The 20,754-nt window shown below is 40.0% G+C and overlaps 2 protein-coding genes across 3 annotated transcripts; both read left to right on the top strand.

Moving 5' to 3' along the window:
• The first annotated feature begins 23 nt into the window (after positions 1-23).
• nol8 (nucleolar protein 8) lies at positions 24-11,934 on the top strand. Of its 2 annotated transcripts, none has more exons than XM_067504761.1 (18): positions 24-179; positions 797-944; positions 1,526-1,588; positions 2,032-2,110; positions 2,736-2,892; positions 4,447-4,748; positions 5,157-5,404; positions 6,079-7,379; positions 7,668-7,853; positions 8,051-8,176; positions 8,336-8,429; positions 8,755-8,890; positions 8,983-9,063; positions 9,784-10,088; positions 10,187-10,325; positions 10,703-10,764; positions 10,918-11,000; positions 11,589-11,934. In XM_067504761.1, exons 2-18 carry the CDS (start codon positions 824-826, stop codon positions 11,646-11,648), a joined length of 3,543 nt encoding a protein of 1,180 aa, XP_067360862.1. In that variant the 5' UTR covers positions 24-179; positions 797-823; the 3' UTR covers positions 11,649-11,934. The 2 variants fall into 2 exon arrangements, with proteins under 2 accessions (XP_067360862.1, XP_067360861.1); XM_067504760.1 differs by having other exon boundaries at positions 10,184-10,325.
• Positions 11,935-12,685: 751 nt separating this feature from the next.
• gpr37l1a (G protein-coupled receptor 37 like 1a) lies at positions 12,686-19,092 on the top strand. The gene is made up of 2 exons (XM_067504762.1): positions 12,686-13,464; positions 16,876-19,092. The coding sequence occupies exons 1-2, from the start codon at positions 12,844-12,846 to the stop codon at positions 17,893-17,895; spliced, it is 1,641 nt and encodes a 546-aa protein (XP_067360863.1). The 5' UTR covers positions 12,686-12,843; the 3' UTR covers positions 17,896-19,092.
• Positions 19,093-20,754: the final 1,662 nt, after the last annotated feature.

Here is a 20,754-nt window from a genome sequence, read left to right as displayed (position 1 = left end):
ATAAATATACCTGTGGTACTGTTTATATATTTTTATAAAGGCATTTTTGAAGTAAGGAATCGGAGTTGAACCGGACCTTTTCATTTCACTGGAAACAAACACGGAAGAAAAAATCGACAGAACCGCACCGGACAGCATTGACAGCAACACAGCCTGGATACATGTGAGGCTTGTGGGAGGTAAACATTTGTTGGTGTTTATTTCAATATAGCGTAGTTAAACGAATTTGTTTTATCGTGGTCGCCTCAGTTAGTGAATTGTATTAGAGATAGTAGTTTCTTTAGTCTATCTCTAGTCTCTCTCCCTTTAGTTTCTGTTTAGTTAGCCTAATTTTCATATTGTCTCTGAGGTTTTTGTTACATTTTCCGTATGTTTGAAGTCGTCATGCGGCTTAATGAAATTTACCCTGTTGTTTAATTGAAGAGAAATTATTCAAAATGCTCGTGTACGTTTCCCAATATAATAATTGTATACAACAACTCAATACAGTAAATATGTCCTTAAACGTTTTCCATCAAGCCACCACTCACTAAACTTAGAATTGTTTAATCAGTTTTTACTGTTATGAAAAAAATAACACAAAGTTAAATGAAAATGTTAGGAAACCCGAAACATGATTTTAAATTTTTGGCTGATCAACCAAACACTCAAACATTTATGACATTGCTGCGGTGCAGGTAATCAAATTGAATTTATAGAGTTTATCAGTCATCACTCATGGTCTGTTTGGTGGATAGATGGAGAGGATGAGTAGTTAGGCATTGGTGACTGACACTGGCATTTGATGTCTGTGCAGTGATAGTGTTGCCGTAAATACAAAGCAATGCGACGGTTGTACATTGGTGGGTTAAGCCAGTCAGTCACTGAGAAAGATCTGAAGGATCGATTTGGAAAGTTTGGAGATGTTCAGGATGTGGAGATCCGGACGAGAAAGGACGATGAGGGTAAGAAATTTTGATACATACACTGCCACTCTGACAGCCATGAAAAAGACAATAATAGGGTTTAATTTTAAAGTTAATTTATTTTTATATGTATATTTTAGTACACTCTCGCCTCCAACTTGCTTGATGTGTGTCCATACAATGTCACAGTTAACATAATCATCATCTCACTTGTATGTTTTTTGAATGCAAAGGCACTGTGATACAATGAGGTTTGATTATGATTACAATACACTAAGCTGTTTACAAAAATACACATGCAATGCACAAGAGTAATCTAATCCGTCTATTTAAAACATTAAAAACTTCAAGTAATAATCGTAATTTGAATATATTAAATAGTAAAAGATGTAGCGTATAACAACAAAAAATGCAAAATGTATTCATTTCTTTTCAATGTATTGATTAGTTGTGCACTGAAGCAACAAAATATCCATGAATGAAATGTTGTTGCTACTTTTATTTATGCTTCTTTTCAAGTATTAGTTGTTGTGGTTCTATCAAGTAGAAATCATTTTGTGTTGATTTCTCTATCTCCTCATTGACATGCATGTTTTCTTACCGTTGCTGTTCTCCTGCAGGCATTCCTTATAAAACCTTTGGCTACATTAACATCAACATTTCAGAGGCTGACCTGAAGAAATGTGAGTAAACCCAGCTTCTGCGTTAATTTGACAGCTTTACGTTTTAATTTGTTTAACAGTAAGGGACCTCAGCTTTTATTCTGCAAGAACCACCTATCTGAACGTTTCAGTCAGCCTTCACGTCTTGCCTAATGTTCTTGCCCACCTGTTTTTTATGTGAATTATTCCACAAAAATTATTTGCGTTGAAAACTGAAGTATTGATGTTTAGTTTTTTTGTTGTTTATAGAAAAATAGAATTTTAATATACAAAATGTATTATTAAGATGGAGATGCAGCCTACCTGTCAGAATCATGCCTGGTGAGGGTGATAAAGCTTTGTTTGTGAATCTCTACCACTTGCATTAATGGGGCTAGTGTCAACCTTTCTTTGTTATCTAACATTTATTGAACATAAGAGCTTTGCTGTATCATCTGTCTGAAGTCCGTGTATTTGTACTGCAGGTTTGACAGTGCTGAATAAATCCAAATGGAAAGGTGGAACTCTGCAGATTGAAACTGCCAAGGAGAGTTTCCTGCACAGGTACAGCCATGTCTATGTCACCATAAACTTTAGAAAGTGAACATGAAAGTGAAAAAAAAGAAGTTCATACTATCAACACCCACCCAATTTAATGTTAATTAAGGATGCAGTTAATGATTTTTTAAATTATCAAATAAACTGCAGATTATCTTCTGGGTAAATCAATACCTTGTTTTGTCTCTCAACGGTCACAAAATGATGTGTTGTCTCAGGTGACATCATTAGATGTTCGATAAAACTTAAAACTTAATATTCTCATACTGAAGAAGCTGTTACCTTCTCTGCAGGATCCCACACACTGTTTGATTTGACCATTTAAGGTTCATATCAGCAGTGAACTGTAAACAGCTGAACTCTGGGCCAGTGGCAAATAAACCAAACCTGTTTATTATCTAGTCCTTGCCAGCAGTTAAATGCTGTCCCATTACTTACAAAACGATTGAAAGTGAAGGAGTGCGATGCAGTCATCTGAGCTTTAAACATAAATTAGTAACCATTTTAGAAATGATTGGTCCCAAACTCAACACTGAAACAGTAATTATTGGGAGGAAGGGTGGTCCTTTAAATGCAAGAGAAAATATGTAGTAAAAAATGTGTGGATGAGTTGGTGGTGTTTATGTCTTAGACTGGCTCAGGAACGGCAGGCGGCAGTGGAGCAGTGCCTTCAGAATCCTGCAGCAGAGGACAAGAGACAGAAGCTTCTGGACTCACTGAGTAAAGCCGGCGTGGACAACTTCACCATGAAGGCTGCGGTGCCAGGGACCGAAATACCAGGACACAAAGTCAGTTCACTCAGTCATTGTACTTCCTCCTATTTCTCCATCAAGACATCACTACATTTGTGTTTGAGTGTGTGAGATAGATATGTAAAGGGAGATTTCCTTGTTAAGCCCAAACCCAAAAATGGCAGCAGCTATTTTATATGCATGACCAAAAACAAAAATTAGGTAGGCATGAAATTGCTGTACAATAATAGTAACTTGTTGTCTCTGAATAAGTTATGCTGTACAGCAATTTGCAGAATAGTCTCTGAATAATAAACGGTAATAACTGTACTTCCAGTATGTGTGGAATACACAAAATATAAATGATTTATGCTATGAACATATAAAAGATCAACAGCTTGCAGCTTGTCTCTTCAGGGGAACAGCGGAACATGTTCCGCACGTTGATTTGACTTGAGTTTTTAGGCCGGATGCCCTTCGTGCCGCAACCCTCCCATTTTATCCGGGCTCGGGACCAGCATCAAGGTGGCCCTTTACGGCTGGTGGGGTGAGATTTGAACTCGTGGCCTTCTGCATCCCAACCCAATGCTCTACCACTGATCCACCAGGCCCCCATACACTATGAACATATAAATAATATTAAAATTAAAATGCGATATATAGGCAAAATAAACCCAAATAGAATTATATGTACAGTTATTTTAGCAAGTACTAGCTAACTTTAGTTTTTTTGGGGGGGCTTATCCCATGAGTTCAGGGTAGTATAAAGTATAATAAATAAAATGTTCACAGTTGTATTGCTCCTCTTGATAAATCCAATAAAAATGTACTTTAATTTCTGTTAAAAATATTAAAAACACAAGAACATTTGTACTAGCTCAGTGTGCATCAGATATTTTGTTAATGGAAAAACTTGTTTCGCTCTTTTTGCCATTTCAACTATATTTCAGAAGAGAAGCAAGTAGACACTTTACCTTTAAGAGGAGTGAAGGGCTTTGCCTTTGTTTGATGAGGCTTAGCAATTCAGCATTTTGGAGGCCAGACATCCATAAAGGGAGAAACATTGATAATAGCATTTTTAAAATCAGAACAATAATTAACATAAGGTCCCTCGAACTTTTAACAGGGTTAACTTGTTCTTTGGTGGACAAACTATGTAATGAAGATGATTTGTCTAAATTACCACTTACACCAATCCACCAGAACTTTAACACCTGCTGGACAGGAGTCAACACGGACACTCTGACCAGCTTGCAGCTAAGCAGCACTGTTTGTTTTAACACCTGTCAATCATAGTCAGCAATTTCCCATGGTGACCCCTGTTCACCAAAACATTAAAACCAGCAAGAGGTTTTATTGATTAGTGTACTATCTTTGGTTTAATATAGATATACACATTCTGGACAGAAGGAAATATGATTTATCTCAGTGAAATACTGCTTCATCAGAATGTGTAGATTCAACAATTTCCACATCTCCCATCAGTGGTATCATGGAGCACCCAGGTGGATGGGCTAAAGGCAAACATACTGCTGCTTTTTCTTTTTTAATTTTTTCAACAAGATTTTGCTCTTTCATTCAATGTCTGCTGTTCTACTGTTCTGTTTTGAGGATTGGGTGGTCAGTAAATTCGGACGAGTCCTCCCCATCCTGCAGCTCAGGTGTCAGAAAGGCAACAGAGGTCGAACGGTGAAATATGACCCATCTAAATACAGCCACAACATCCGCAAGCTGGACCGGACCATCACAGAACAGCCCGTCACACCTGTTACTCAGCTTACCTGGGAGGTGCAAGGTGGGGATGATGACATCAGCAGGAAGAGACGGGGAGAGTTTCCTCCATATGAACCATCAAGACCCAAGAAGAGTCGATCACATAGAATCAACTCCTATAATCCTGAGGGAAAAAACAGGTAATGATGCGATAGGTTCTTGTCCCAGAGGTCTGACTTAAATGTTGCACTAGTTCTCCAATTTCAAAAGGATCTAGTGTTTTTCTGTGATTCCAAAAGAATCACAAGACTTTCTGCATGTTCCTATGATTCTCAAAATCTGTAGAATTTCCTCTAGAAGTTTTTACTGGTTTTTTATGCTACTGATTTCTCAATTTCCTGCATAATGTCTGCTGGTTTGGCATCTTCCAAATGTCCACGTTCTTAGTACTCAGAAAAGTTCTTAGTAGTTTAGTAGGTTTTCCAAATCTCCCTAGTGGTTTCTGGAATTCTTTTAAATTCCTGATTTCAATTAGGATATTATTAACCTTTGCATCTGTTATTCCTCTCCCGTCAATCTGGTTTTCAATGTTGGTGTTGTCATTCCAGATTTGAGCAGAGTCACCAGCCACTCAATTGCAATGAGACTCATCAGTTGACCAATGGATTTGAAGCCAACCTCAGTCCAGCTCAGAGAAGCAGGGCACATTTTAACGACAGTGATGTTGATTCAGATGAGGAAATCCGCAGGCTGGTGGCAGCTCAGCAGACCTCCCATGGTGCTCTGAGGCAGGAATGTGAAGATGAGAACCTGGAAGTGGTCGGACTGGACTACTTGGTGAAGTTGGGAATGAAAGGTAACAGATGTATTAAAAAGGAAATCCACTTCTTTGAGAATTAGAATTTGTTTCAGAGTTTGTTCTAAAGAGGTACAATTACAGATTTTAGGAAGATGCAGCTGATGAGTTTTAAAATTGTGCAGCTCTGAGTCAATGCATGAAAAATTAAAAAACAATTTCCGATCAACCATACCACCATTATAAAATTGTTTAATAGAAGCCGATTAGCCATTTTCCAGAAATGTTGTTTCATTGTATTAACATAATCAGAGAAGGACATTAACGACATTTGTCATAGATAGTTGTTCCTGTGAAAATAGTTTCGTGTTCTGTGTATTTTTCAGAGTAAGGGTTAAGTTACCTTGTCAAAAATCAGAGCTGTTGTGTTCTTTTGAACTGGCAAACAAAAAGCTGTAGAATAAAAAGATGTCTCTAGATGGGAGGGGAAGGACAAGATACTCATTTAAACATAAGCAACAGGAATTATGTGTAAAAGAATGTTTATAGAAGATTATCGATAAAATAATATAAGAAAAGACAGTTTTCTTGGGGAATAAATGGACTCGTAGTTCTAGGAAGGTTTGAGAATTTAGTGGCTGAAGCACAGGATGTTTCCGTTTCAAAGCAGACTCTTTTAAACATGCTGTGAAAACATGACAAACTATGCAACAAGTCCTTCATTTTTTCCCCAGGTAGGCCAGATGCCGAAGAAGAGGATGACTATGACTCAGCTGACACAGATGAACTGTTTGCCTCCAGGAAACCACCTCCTCCTCCACCGAAGGATAAACTGACTCCATCAAGTGCAGAATCCCTCTCAGAGAATAGCACAAATGACAAGAGAAAGGCAAAGAAAAGTAAAGGTGGAGAGAAAGACGAGGAAAAATGTTCATCAGATGCTGAAGAACACAGCATCCCCAGGACACCTTCATCTACACAGCAGCGAGGGGAGTCTGGTAAACAGAGTTCTCAGAAAAAAAGCAACAGCACTGACAACCCAAGTCAGAAGAGGAAGGTCCTCCCATTTTCAGAATCAGATGATGATGATGATGAAGATGAGGAATTAGAATCAGCTGATTCCTGTTCAGATTCTGACTATGAGGCCATGTTTTCCAATGTCACCCATCTGGAGATCTCTATGGCTGATTTACAGAGGTTAGCTGAAGAATCCCAGCAGACCTCTGACAATACAGCTCCCAGCATCCTCAGCACTGGTCCCAAACAAGACACTAATCTCACATCTGGCCCAGCAGAACAACGGGCTCCTAAGAAAGGAACCTTGCCTGAAGAAATCTTGGCTGCAATTATGGAGGAAGACAGCAGTGAGGATGAGCAGAGGAAGAAAAGAAAAGGTGTCAAATCAGTGCCACTGCCTGCCTTCAAGGGGACAAGAGTCCTGAAAGAGCCAACAGATGAGTCTCTGAAGAGACAGACAGAGGAGAACGACGAAAAAAAACAGAAGCTGGGCTCTGAATCACTGAAGCTGAGTCTAAACAGAGAGAAATGCACAAAAACAAAGAAGATGCTAGAGATCACAGAGGAAGACGAGGAGGAGGAGGATAAAAAAGAGGGGGTGATGAAAAATATTGCCGCTACAAAACATTTGAAAATATTCCCAAATAAAGTTCCTGTAAACAACGAGACAGCTGAAACTAGTTCCTTCTCTAGCTGTGACGAGGAGGAGAAGGAGAGGATGGAGGCTTGTCAGACTGTTCTTACAAATAAAGCTGCTGCAATAGCTTCATCTTCATCTTCAAGCTCTTCCTCTGAGGAAGATGACGAAAAGCAAGAGACTGTTTCTTCTGCTACTGACAGTGAATCCTCGTCCTCATCGGAAGATGAAGAGCAGGCTCCTCCCCAGCTGTTGTTTAAAGCTGAGGATGAAGAGGAGCGGCAGAGGAAAGCCAACATGAGGAGGCTGGCTGCTGTACAGCAGAGACAGAAGGAGGCTGAGGAGCACAAGAAGCTCATCCAGGGAGCCCTAGCCAACCTGGTGGGTGTTCAGTCTGAACAACTAAGAGCAATTTGTGTAGTGCCCCATTTATGAAAGGGTTTAGATTTTGTCTGAACTGGTTTCAGGTTACAATGAGGATATGGTTACATTTTTGGAAAAGTTTTGAACATGATTGTTTGTGAAAATTCAAACATAGTGTAAATGTAAAAAAGTAATAGTAGTTTTAGCATTTGTCTCCATATTACTTTATATGTCCTATGTGAAATTACTGTTTGGTTTTTTCAGCTTTCATTTGGAATTCTTGTTTAATGTTTTATTGTCCATTAGGACACACCAAAAGCAGGAGGAGGCAAGCACGTAGTCTTCGGTTCTGATGATGAGGATAAAGATGAGCAGCATACAACCTCAGAGGTTTCGACACTGAAAAAGACCCTGTTCCATGACAGCCAGTCAGAGGATGAATCCAGAGATGATGAGGCATCAGTCAATGAGAACAGCAGAGTAAAAGAAAAGGTGAGTAACTGATCTGGAGAAAACCAGGTGAGTTTAGAAACTACTCACAATTTTAAAAATGTCTGTGTGTTGTCGTTATTCACCTAAAATATATATTTAAACATGAAGACATGTAAATTTTTAAAGTATCGTATGAACCATAAGGTTTTCTCTTTCCTGTAAATGAATCAGCTTTAACTAAGTGCATGTCTGTTCAGGTGCGTCTAAAGCCGTCAGGCCCTCAGCTATTCGATGGCAGTGAGGGTGAGGATGATAGCGATGAAGAGGAAGATGGCGGCAGGTTTGACATCAGGCCTCAGTTTGAAGGTCGAGCAGGACAGAAGGTGAGATGTTTATGGAACTGAAATAGCTCAAGTTTGAAGAAAATACTTTATACCTTGTAGGGGCTCTGTCTGGGCCAGATTCCAAATTAACTGGAGGAGCTCAGTGCTCTGATTGGACACCTTCATCTGATGCACTTTATTTCTTTGTGTGTTGTCCAGCTCATGGAGCTGCAGTCTCGCTTTGGGACAGACGAGCGTTTCCGGATTGACTCTCGCTTCCTGGAGGAGGACAAGAAGGAGGAGAAAGAGTCAGGTGAGGGTATGGTAATAAGCATGCTCTGGTCATTCTCAGTTTAGTCAAATAAAAATTTGCATTAAAGAAATAATTGGCTTCTTTCTCAATACAATGTATTGACACAACTTTGTTTTCACTTAAATTAATTTATCATCACAGGGTTGCAGTGTTGTACATAATAACTTTTGTCTCAAAAATATGCATCAGCAAATGTGTCTTGTGTATACTGTGTTTTTATTTTATTAAATCATTTATTTTTAATTAGATTAGAAACTTTTTATTAAAGTATGTACATTGCAAGATAATCTCTCTCTGGTTAATAAACCAACTATTGGTGATGTAGAGAGGAAGAGTAGTTTGAATGAGGAGGATAAAACTCTGGAGGAGGAGAGGAAGAAGAATATGGAAATCCTACAGAGCATCCTCGGCAGCAGCCAACAAACATCCATCAAGACAGCTAGCAAAGCAAAGACCTTCAGGTCAGCTACTCACACAGAGTCTTGACCACAGCTGCTTCAGAACTGAGACATTTGATATTCAATAGGAAAAATTATTTTATGTGTGTTTACAGAGATGTTGCAGCTCTGCATTATGACCCCAGCAAAGAAGAACACACTGTGTTTGAGAGCAAAACAGAGGAAACGAAGGAGAGGTATGAGCAAAGAAAATGTGAATGCACTGTGATTTGTGGGCTTTGTACACTTCTGCCTTATTGAAGTAAAAAGTAAGTAAACTTTATTTGCATAGCACTTTTCACAGATAAAATCACAAAATGTAAAAAAGACAAAATAGTACAGACAATAAAACTTCAAATCTAAATTAAAACACAACTACAACATAGACGCAATCATAAGAGCCCAGTCAGCTAAAACCTTGTCTGGAGAAGAGGGTCTTTTTAAAAGAATCAGTAGAATCAGCCACATGCAGAGTTCCCCAGTCTGGTGCTCGTGGACCTATGGGACCACGAGCACATTTTGACCTGATGACCTCAATGCTCTAGAGGAGCCGTAAGGGGTCAACAGGTCAGAAATGTACTCAGGAGCGTTGCATGAAGGGCTCTATAAGTGAGCACCTGAATTTTAATCAATTCTATATTTGATTGGTATTGGTGTCACTATTTCCTGCTGAGAACATTTAACTTTTTAAAGTCTTAGCAAATTTTAGCAAATGAGAAAATAGTGCATTTATCTGGGAAACATTTTCAGTAGTTGATCAATTCACATGATGTAGTTTGCTTAAGTATCCAGTAGATGTATCCATAGAACACCAGTAATCCTGGTGTTCAATGTGAAGAATGTCCCATCATTCCTACCTGTGGTTCAGTAAAATTCATGTGATGTGGGGGTTTTTTGTTTGTTTTTTGTCCTCACAGCAAGTCTGCTAGGAGGAAGAAGAGGGAAGAAGCTCAGACACTTCCAGAGGTTTCGAAAGAGATTTATTACGAGGTGTCAGGTGACCTGAAGGCTGTTTTTGGCCCAACGAAGAGTGACATGACAGGAGGAGAAGAGAAGACAAGCTGGGACCAAGAGGAGGAAGTGGAGGAAGACGTCGAAGATGAAGAGCCGACCCAGCTGTCATCTCTCTTCTCAGCTGATCCAAGTGAAGTCAAAGAGGAGTTGACTGGATTTAAATTCTCCTTCTTTGGAGACGACATAGAGAGACAAAGTGTAGAGACAGGTTGGTTAAATCTCATATTTATTTTAATCTGTCTGGGAAGAGGGATTTCTTTTCCAAAATGTAATTTTTTGTTTGTTTGTTTGTTTGTTTTTCAGCAGAATACAAAGTGGAGAGCATCCAGGCGCCAAAGGTGTCATGGAAACAAGACCCCCGTTTTCATGACAGCAGCTCAGAGGAAGATGAAGAAGAGCAGGAGGAAGATGAGGAGGAGACCAATCCTGCTACTAAAACCACAGAGTGAGAGAAATCAATATTAGCTATCAGTTCGCCCGTGTGTGGTGGGGTTTGTTATGGGGACATGGAGGGGTTGGAGTTCGTGGTGGAATCTTCAGATTCCTTGTATTGACATTCCAAAAAAAACCCAAACATATATTCAAGTTATTATAATAGCTCCTTACAACATTGCATCAAGTTACATATTTTGCAATAAATAATGCTTATCACAACAAACCAAAATATACCTAGTTTATAGTTACTGCCACAAACCTAGATATCAATTGACTAAGATCTGAAATTGACAAAAATTGTTAGATGCAGCATGTTTGCATCATAAGAGCTGCAGCATTTCGCTGTAGTTATTCTAAGATCATCAGAGTGTGTATTTGTGTTCACAGAGAGGAGACTCCTTCAAAGGTGGATCTCTTCTTCTTCTACCCTGAAGACAGCAGATTGACAGGTAGGAAGGGGAGAGTCCACAGAGATCAGTTCTCTCTTAATCATATCACCTGTAATAATTACAAAGAACAAGATGGTTTTCTAAAACATTTTGTTGTGTCTTTAAAGTTGATTGAGTTTTAATTAATGTGCGACCTCAACCTTCTCTTCAAAGAGGGTCCCAGGTTGTTCTGTTGCTTGTCTCAACTGGAGGAGCAGAGGGAGCAGTGGGAGGAAAGGAGGAACGCACTCAGACAGGTTTCATTTTTAAGAGGAATATTATCACAAATTGATAATATAGTGTTTACCTTGTACACTCACTGTGATACACTTACATTTGATTCTTTCATTTGACACTTCTCTGCAGTGTATATAATAAGATAATGATATTTTATAATATATTTTATAAAATATATATATTTTAAAACAGAACAGTTCTTGAGTTCTCAGAATTCTCAGATTTTGTCATACATGGCAACTGGCTTAACAAATTTTGATAAATGCCCAAAGGATGAGAGTATGTTACTGGAAATATTTTGAGGTCCAATTATGAGAATTTCCGATTTATTTGAATTTAAATTAAGAAAATTTAAGGACATCCAGTTTCTAATATCAGACATACAATCTTGTAGAGAACTCAGCCTGCTGTGGTCCATAGGAGTAATAGGGAGATGAATAAATGAAACAAATATGAATTCACATGCATTCACTTTGTACACACATTTATGAACAATAGTCACAATACTGGAAACATAGCAAATATCACACTTAACCAAACTTTATATTAAGCCGTTAAATTGAGAAAATTTAATTCCAGTGTTTATACTTTCGTCTCTGTTTCTGCAGGAGTACCGCAAGAAACACAAGGACGCCAGGAGGAAGCTGAAGTCTTCCCAGAAGAGCTGAGAATTATGGGATGTGAAGTCTTTGTGTTTCAGTATGGACTGAATCCACTCTGTTTTGATCTTCAATCTTTAACTAGTCAGAAGTAGGAAGACCAAATGGCAGCTGAAGAGGCAGAGTGCATTATTAAAATGCCTCTAATATTTTGGTATTGTTAACACAGAGAGAAGTGTGGTCAGAGCTTCCTCTTGGATAAAGACACATCAGGTCCTTAAAGTTCCAAATGGGAAATCAGCATCAGTGGCAGCCAATCACAGCCCCAGCAGACCAAACTTGTAAAAAAAGAAAATGATAGATACACCATTTATTTATTGTTTTATTCATGTTTTTTTTAAACAAGTTTTTGTGTTCTATACAACACATAACCTCTATCGCTTTTGGGGTTATAGCTGTCAGTAAACAGGCTGAGATCAACCACTTGATTGTAACATTGAGACTAAAGGTTATGATTTGATTGATTGACTGATTGATTTTGTCTGAGAAAACCTGAGACCTCCGCTGGCATCACGTTTTGGATTAAATAGATAAAAACATTAAAAAAAACTGATGTTTTGTTGTACTCAAAATCTAATCTGGACTGAATTGAATTGCATATTAATTATTTGAGCTCCTTTCATTAACACATTGAAGATGTGGGCAGTTTATTTGCGTAACCTTTTATACAATGAAATGATGATGCAAAATGTCTTGGCCGCTTATTTTGCGCTTTTATCCAAAGTAATTGACAAAGTCGCTTCTCATCCACCCACGAGCGCACAAACTCTCACATTCCGATGCCTGGGGCTGCCATCATGGTGCTCACCTGACCACCGGGAGTAACCGGGAATCGAACCTCTGACGAGTGGTCACGGTCATTTGAAGTGCTACTTCTATATGTAATAAAGTATTTTTTAATACAAGTCGTTGCACTTTTACCTGAGCATTGAGTTTGTGTCTTTGTGCCACCTTGGCCGGGCTTCATATTTGTCTTTATTTTGAAAGTTCCAACCGGAAGCTCTGTGTTGTGTTCACCCTGTCATGACACTGATGAAATAACAAGTGCTGCTGAAAAGAGCCGCAGACCCAAAACTTCTCCATCAGGACCGTAGGGAGCTCGGACTCCTTGATGGACAGGTTTAACTTCAGGAGACAAATATCTGTTGCAGCACATGTCTGTAAAGAAGACAAATAACTAGGACAGTTTAGCTCAGCGTTAAACATGAGAACGGTTTTTGTTTTTTTGGTTCTCTTTCTGCGCACTGTGGAACTCCGTCATGTCCCCAATGTGCCGGAGTTTCAGCTGGGGTCAGCACTTGAGGGTGTTGGACCGTCCGCTGCTTTTCTTGGCCGGATAGAAAGTTCAAGAGTTCGCGACCTGAAGCGGGTCGCCCGAGGAGCAAAAGATGGGAATTTCAGAAAAAGAGAGCCACACTCCCCGAGCAGTCACGGGCAACCGCGACAGTACGACGACCCGAGCGGTTACTTCACCACACCGCGAAGCGGCCGGTACAACTCCGCCCCGCCGCTCAACACTTCATCCGCCCGTGGTTCGGGGCTGCTCAACCCGCTTATCCCTGTCACCGACGGCTCCTACTGGGCGTACGCTGTGATGCTGCTCGCGCTCGTGCTGTTCGCCGCAGGTATCGTGGGGAACCTCGCGCTCATGTGCATCGTGTGGCACAACTTTTACCTGAAGAGCGCGTGGAACTGCATCCTGGCGGGGTTGGCCTTCTGGGATTTCCTCGTGCTCTTCTTCTGCCTGCCCGTGGTCGTCTTCCACGAGCTCACGCTCAAGAGGTTGCTAGGAGACCTGTCCTGTCGGCTCGTGCCCTATTTAGAGGTGAGGAGAGGTTGCGGTTTCCGGACAGGTGTAGGTTTTACTTTAAAGGACAGTCTCACAAAGATGTGTTTTAAAAGTTTTATTTCTATGTTGTGTGAGGAAGGTGGACAGGGTTTTACATCTGAAGCCGCCCGTTCTCATAGCCTGGGAGTATTCAAGTAAAACTGCAAGTACACTTGGCTCCAAACATACTCCGCGTATTTACGCAAGCGGAAGCAACATGTTCCTGAAGTAGAGCAATACAAGTACCCCACTAAAAAAGATAGTGATATAAAGTTTGTGCTCCATAAAACCTGTTCAGACCTTGTTGAACGCGATCAAGCTGAGAATTGCTTCAAAAAATGAATTCATCAAAATCTTACACTTTGGTGAGCAATAACAAAATAGATGTTGAGGGAGGCGCAACAAAAAAATATCCACAAAATGAATATATGTGGAGTTGGTCTGGTCTTCATTTCCATTACCATCTAAAATAAAGTAAATCCACAGTAAAGCACATGCATGTATGTATTTTGTGTATTGAGCAGACATCTTACCTGGACATATAGTAAATACAGAGTTCTTTCTAATGAGCCAAACACAAGTCACCTCAGTAGGTTTTCGGCTGTAGGCTGCACTCAGCAATAGTTTTGATTTTCTAAAGATTTCAGTGTGGCTGCAGCAGAAATGCTTCCTTTCCATCATTCTCTTTTGATTGTGTTTTGAACAGAGTATGGTGTGGGGGTATGGGTGGGGAACGTTTAAATCTGGTTAACGCCTACTGCCAGGTTGTTTATACCAGTTGATTTATATGATAGTCAGTGTTCTTAATTGGAAAAATAATTACTTAAACAGTTATCTCAAAGAGGAAACGTTGCTCTGACTTATCATTTAATGAACAATTAAAACAATGAAATCATTTCTTTTAATCTGTGCCTTTAATACAACAGCCGGCCTTCACACCTCACACCCCCCAGCACTGTTCTTACAACCCAGTGCTTGAGTCTTTGGAAATGTCTTAGTAAGAGACCAACAGTTCTGTGATGAATGGCCTGTTTGTGTCTTGATGTTCCTCAGATTCACAGTCAGACCAAGCTTTACTTTGTGCTGTTATGGACTGTTTGGCCTCTTCATTTGTCTGATATGAACTATGAGGGGAGGCTGACGGGGCCCCACATGAAGAGACTCTTCTTCCCCGTCTCAAAGAGTCAAACAGTGCAACACAAAGACGTAGTCATCAGAAGCTGGGATGTTTACTGACAAGTTCAGAGTACAGAAATCCAGTGTGTCTTAATAATGAAAGAGACAATAACGCTTCTGCTGCGTGTAATAAAAACAGAAACACTGGCCCTCTAATGATGAGACACGGACAGAGACAGAAAAGTGCTTTATTAGTTCAAAATAGTTCACAAGAGACTTTATCTGTTATGATTAATGCTATTTAATGTTATTTTGTGACCCAGTGTTTCTGCATTAGAATTAAGTCTATCTAGCTTTTTGAGAGCAAACATCTCAAAGTGCATCACATTAATAGCAATCGAATATATAAGAGACTCTGAAGAAGTTTCAATAAAAGCATGTAGAAGCCTAGAATCAACTGTTGCTTATTAAAACATGCTAAACATCCGTAGGTGTTACGTTTTGTCCAGTGAATGTGTTATGTGTAAAAGATCAGCGTGTTTGTCTTTTCCTGCGGTACAGATGAAGACCTGGTTGAGATCGTAATGGCCCACACAAAATGATTGTTGCACAATGACGCATGACAAAGAAAACAAGCATCGTAGCTTAAAAGCTGAAGATAGGTTTTGTGAATAATTTATTTGAGTCCAAACAGTTTAAGATCTGATCACACAAATATTTGCCAAAGCACTTATTTTCTGGTTTAGCTGTTTAACTAAAAAAACTCTGAAAACTCTGTATGACATTTATCCCCAGTTTACAAGATCCACAGTGACACACTCGGTTGTTTGTCTTGTTAACTGATCCTTGTTTTTGTCTCTGAACCGCCTTCACAGCTTTAGACCACTACAGTGCAGTTTTACTAATTTGCAGTAACAGCTTGTATGAAGCAAGATGAGGAAGAAGTCTTTAACAAGGACCAGCCATCGACCCTCCTATTCTTTGTTTTGCTTCATTTTATGCTAATTCTTCCTTTCATTTCTCGATAATCAATTAACATTTCTGAAATGCCCTGCAGCCGTTTGTGCTGAGAGTGGTATTGAACTGTGTTAAGCAGGTCAGGCTGCCAGCTGCCCCTCCGCTCTCTTAGTTCAACTATTTTCATGCTAATTAGAGCTCAGTGTTAATTATCTTGAGTTGTGTCTTAACTGTTTGAGGTCATTAAGCACTCACAGAGGGAGGGACAAGTTTCAGTAATGATAGTCTGTGCTTTTGGCCAAAACCACAGATTTTAATGTGCTCGAGGCACCAATAACTGTTCCCAGTCTATACGAGCTGTTACAAATTAATGGCTCTCTGTTGCCCCCGTGACTCCGTTTGTTTGCCTGTTTGTGTTTTCTAAAGGTGTAAAGGGAAGCTGTTTCTTTTCATTCCAGCTCTTATGACTGTCCTATAACTGTAGTTTCCGCTAATTTGTCCAACCGAGTGCAACAAGGCAGCGGGAAGCCTCAGACTTGTTCTTTAGCACCAAAACAGCCTCCTGTGCTCAGATAAAAGTGCCTGCATAGAGCTTTTTTTGTCTGCGTGTTCGGTTGTGTTAAGAGGTCACATCTGACTGGAATCAGAACAGCAGCGTGAAATGTCAATAAACCTTTCATGGCTTGTATGTACAGCTTAAATTCAGAGCTGCTTATCAACTTTTTATGTTAGTAAAACAACTTTCAGAACTGCTTTGAAAATGGTGTTGTACAATTAAGTTATTAGTCGTTTTGAAAAATATAATGACTTCACACCAACTCCAAGTCAAGCCAAGTCAATATTCATGAATCAAATATGACAAAGAAAACAAAATCACCTTTACATCATCTTTTATTGACGTCTCTCTGATGTGATGTGTGTATAGTTATTCTTTAACTACCCTTTTAAAAAAGGCCTTTGAGCTTTCTTAGAAATTGACATCTTACAGTTATTTTCTTATTTTGAGTGAGAAATGAAAAGATACATTTTTAATGTGTTTAAGTGCAGAGTCAGGATGTGGTTAGCTTAGCAAAAAGTTTGAGAGGACAGGAAAACAACCAACCTACAACATATGTTGTTATTGGGGAGAAGTTGTACTGTATGTTGGGACTTTAACATTTACTGCAGACTTGATGGATGAGGGCAGTCGTGCAGCAGTTTTAACCCTGTTGCCCAAAAAATGATCTTTGGTTTTCTCCCTGTGTCTCAAGGTTTGCGTACTAAACTGTTAGTGTTATTGTGAGTAAAGAAACTTGACCTGCCAACTTTCACTTCTCCCTGTCATCTCTCTATCAGGTGACGTCTTTGGGTGTGGCCACATTCAGCCTCTGTGCTCTCAGTATTGATCGTTTCCATGCAGCCACCAGCCCGGGGCCCCTTCAGACGCCGAAGGTAGAGTCTTGCCAGTCCATTCTCTCCAAGCTGTCTGTCATCTGGGTGGGCTCTATGGTGCTCGCTGCCCCCGAGCTGCTTCTTTGGCAGCTCATCCAGGAAACCATCAGCCTGCCGATGCTGCCAACTGAGCTGCAGCAGAGCCAGCCAGGGGGCTCACTAATGGCTGCCTTCAGAGCCCGAACAGACACGTTAAAGGTGGATATCTGTGTGAGGGAGCCGTCTGTGGAGCTCCCGGAGAACATCTACTCCCTGGTGCTGACCTACCATGAGGCCCGCATGTGGTGGTTCTTTGGGTGCTACGTCTGTCTGCCACTCCTTTTCACTCTGGCCTGTGACTTGGTGACGAGGCAAGTGTTAGCCCAACGTCAGGTGCAGAAGCCTGGAGGTAACAAGGTGACCAGCAGATGTTCCTCTTCCTCTTTGTCTTCCTCCTCAACCAAGAAAAGGCAGCACGTGAGGGAACACAGGCTGCGGTCCACTGTGATGGCGCTCACCATTTTGTACATCTCATGCAACCTGCCAGAGAACATTTGTAACATCACCTTGGCGTACGTCTCTGTCGCGGTGTCAGCTGCACTCCCTGCTCTGGCTCTGCCAGCGCTGGGTCTGATTGGACAGTTCCTGCTGTTTGTGCGATGCTCTGCGACGCCGGTGTTGCTGCTTTGCCTGTGTCGCTCGCTGGGTCAGGCCTTCATGGACTGCTGCTGCTGCTGCTGTGAAGAATGCCTCCCTGATGGCAATTCCTCTTCAGCTTGCTCAGCCTCAACTGCCGCCACCTCCACCCTGTCCTCGCCCACATCGCCCTCTCCATCCTCCCTGTCTCCTTCCAGCAAAGAGGAGAATATGAAGAGTGCATTGACAGAAACAACAGTCTGTGACAAGGTGAAAGAGTTGTCCACAGCTATCGGGACACCCTGCTGAGACCCCAAACTGCCCCACGTGTACTTTTAAAGGACTGCTTCGATTTATTAGAGCTTGGCTCTTCTTTTCATAGTTTTGTCCATCATTTATAATTGAAATAAAAACATTTTACCAACCTAAAGTTTTACCTGAGATCTGGCAACATGATGGTGTCTCCAAAAAAAATCTGGCTGGTGTAGAAAGTCAGACAATAATAAAAAGTGGTAAATTGTAAATAGCCACTTGGCTGTTAGCCAAAGCGCTTTATAAAGTTGCTTCTCATTCACTCATTCACACACACTCACATACCGATGGTGGTGGCTGCCATGCAAGGTGCTCACCTGACCCACCGGGAGGGGTTCAGGTGGGTTCAGTGTCTCGCCCAAGGACACGTCGACACATAGCCAGGAGGGACTGGGAAATCGAGCCCCTGACTCTGTGGCCTGTAGACGACTGCCTCACCAACTGAGCTACAGATGCCCCAATTTCCCACTTTGGTGTGGAAAACATTTACCAACACAGACACACAGAACCTTGACTTCCACCACCTTCATTATGAACTCAACACTATGAGCCAGGCCTTATGCCCAACATCAGTGTTGGACCTCATTGAATGAGAACAAACTGCAGGTTGGTTCCGAAGTCTGTTGGACAATCTGAAGCCGAAGAGTACAGGGTGTCACATACAGCACATGTTCACATGTTCAACACCCATTTCAACACTGGCAACACTGGTTTTATTGTCGTTAACAGTACGTATGGTCTCAGCGATTTCCTTGTTGCAGGCCCATCGAGGCCCGGAGTTCCAACAATAAAAAGCTATTATTACTGTTAGAAACAATGGAAAAACTCTGAAAATAATACCAAACCAGTTATAAATCAAAATAATCCTTTAATCTTAGTCTGTATAAACTGATGTAGATCCACTGTAGCAGCAGAAACTTAAGGTGATTAGAGTTAGATTATAAAATTCAATGTAGAGTTTTTTCTTGTAAAAAAAAAAAAAAAAAAGTTTAGTGTGTTCAACCTGTGATGGATTCAGTCCTGTTTTTGTGGGACATAATATTTCTCAGTTTACATTTTACATGTTGTAGTTCATAATTGTTTGTTGTTTCAGGATTTTAGCTATTCCTGCTCTAAGTACTGTATAAGAGAGAAAAACTATACAGAAAATGATTTGACTGAAAATAAAGACACAGTGAGACTTTTGTCAAAAAACTGCTGTTTGTGAACGTGTTGTAAAATATAAATGTTTTTTGTTCTCATATATTTCTGCGTTTTGCAGCACATGTAACAAAGTCAAGCATTTGCACATCTGAAACACAGTCCTGAGCATACAGCTTGTGAAACATGCGGTGAGATACTGTGAGAAATGAATCAACATTCGAGGTTCAGTTTGACTTGTTTTATTACTTTTGGTTTATTCAAGTTTGGATTTTCTTCAAACAAACAGGAATGTTACTTCATTAACTAATAGAAACAAACTGAGTAAGTATTTCTGTCTTCAGGAAGAATCGGTGGGCTTGGGGATGTGCTACAGACAGGAGCGGGAACTCACAAACTAATCTGTTGATTTTTTCCTCAAATGGGATTTGTTGAAAATATTAATGAAAAAAAAAAGAAAAACATAAAATAACTTGAGCCGTATACTAGAATTGACCTCTATCAAACTGGGTCTTGCAAATAAAATGAGAAATTTAAAACAGCCATCTTTTATATGATGATTTGATGCATGTTTTTACAAAATTTTGTCCAAAGAAACAAAGAGTTTTTTCTTTATAATGTGTTGTGCAGAAATCCAGGTCAGAGTTAAATGTGACAAAGAGAAAAGTCAGCCAAAAACAGACAACAAAGAAAGTAACAAACAATTGGGAGAGGGAATGCGTTTCTTTTCACTAAACAAAGGAAAAAAAGACGTAGTGGAAAGAGTTTCATCTGATCATAAACCATCATCCCATTCAAAAAAAAACATCTGGGCATCATCTGGTGGATTAGCTGTTGGATACAGAGATAATGTGTCATGTGTAGTCTGATCTCCAGGGGAAAGAATGCTATGCAGCAGCGCTCCCGACACCCACTGAAGGGGGAAGCTGTCCACGCCCGACTGTGACGCTCCTATTTGTTATTATTCAATTATTGAAGGTCACAGCTTCACAATATCAGTTGGCCTTTGAGTTTCTGCAGACAGAATGGGCACAGTCACTCTGAGGAGTGTTGCTAGGAGAGCACGCAAGGATCCCACAATTTTCCAGCCAAATGGATTTTTTTTCCTTTTGAATATTTTGATTAAGAAAGCAGAGAATGTCCACTTTGGCAGAAAATGATCCTGTAGATTTAGAAGTAACACAAACAAATGAATATGACATATGGGACACATTTCAAAATAAATGTCTTGTATAGAACCCTGAAAGAAAAATGTGTTTATAATATGATTTAATATTATACTTTGGTCACAAGATTCATATTTTTATCCTTATTCCCTTGTGTGCATGATATTAGCCTATGCACACAACACACCATTAAGATCCAGGACTTAATACATACAGATTCAGAAGGTGACTTTGTGATATTCTTCTTTTGGCTTCACTTTACTTCACTGTGTTTGACTCAACAATGTGAGTTTCTCTGAGCTCAGCTAAAAGCTAAAGACTTGTATAACATACTGTATAATTACACAACACATATTTTGGAAGTTAATCCCAAACTAATAAACAACTTGAACACGTGTACAATGCACAGTTCTAACTTCCAGCACACACACTAAAAAAATCAGACTCCTGGTTAATAATAAGAAACATCTGTGAGCAGTTCAATTATGAAAAAAAGAGAGTTAAATGTTCCAAGATCTAGAATTTTCCAATGAGAAACAGAAATGTTGAT

The sequence above is a fragment of the Channa argus genome, chromosome 5, assembly GCF_033026475.1.
Source record: "Channa argus isolate prfri chromosome 5, Channa argus male v1.0, whole genome shotgun sequence".
Lineage (NCBI taxonomy): Eukaryota > Metazoa > Chordata > Actinopteri > Anabantiformes > Channidae > Channa > Channa argus.
Note: the sequence above shows the minus strand (reverse complement) of the source record. Positions and strands in the feature narration are given on the sequence as shown.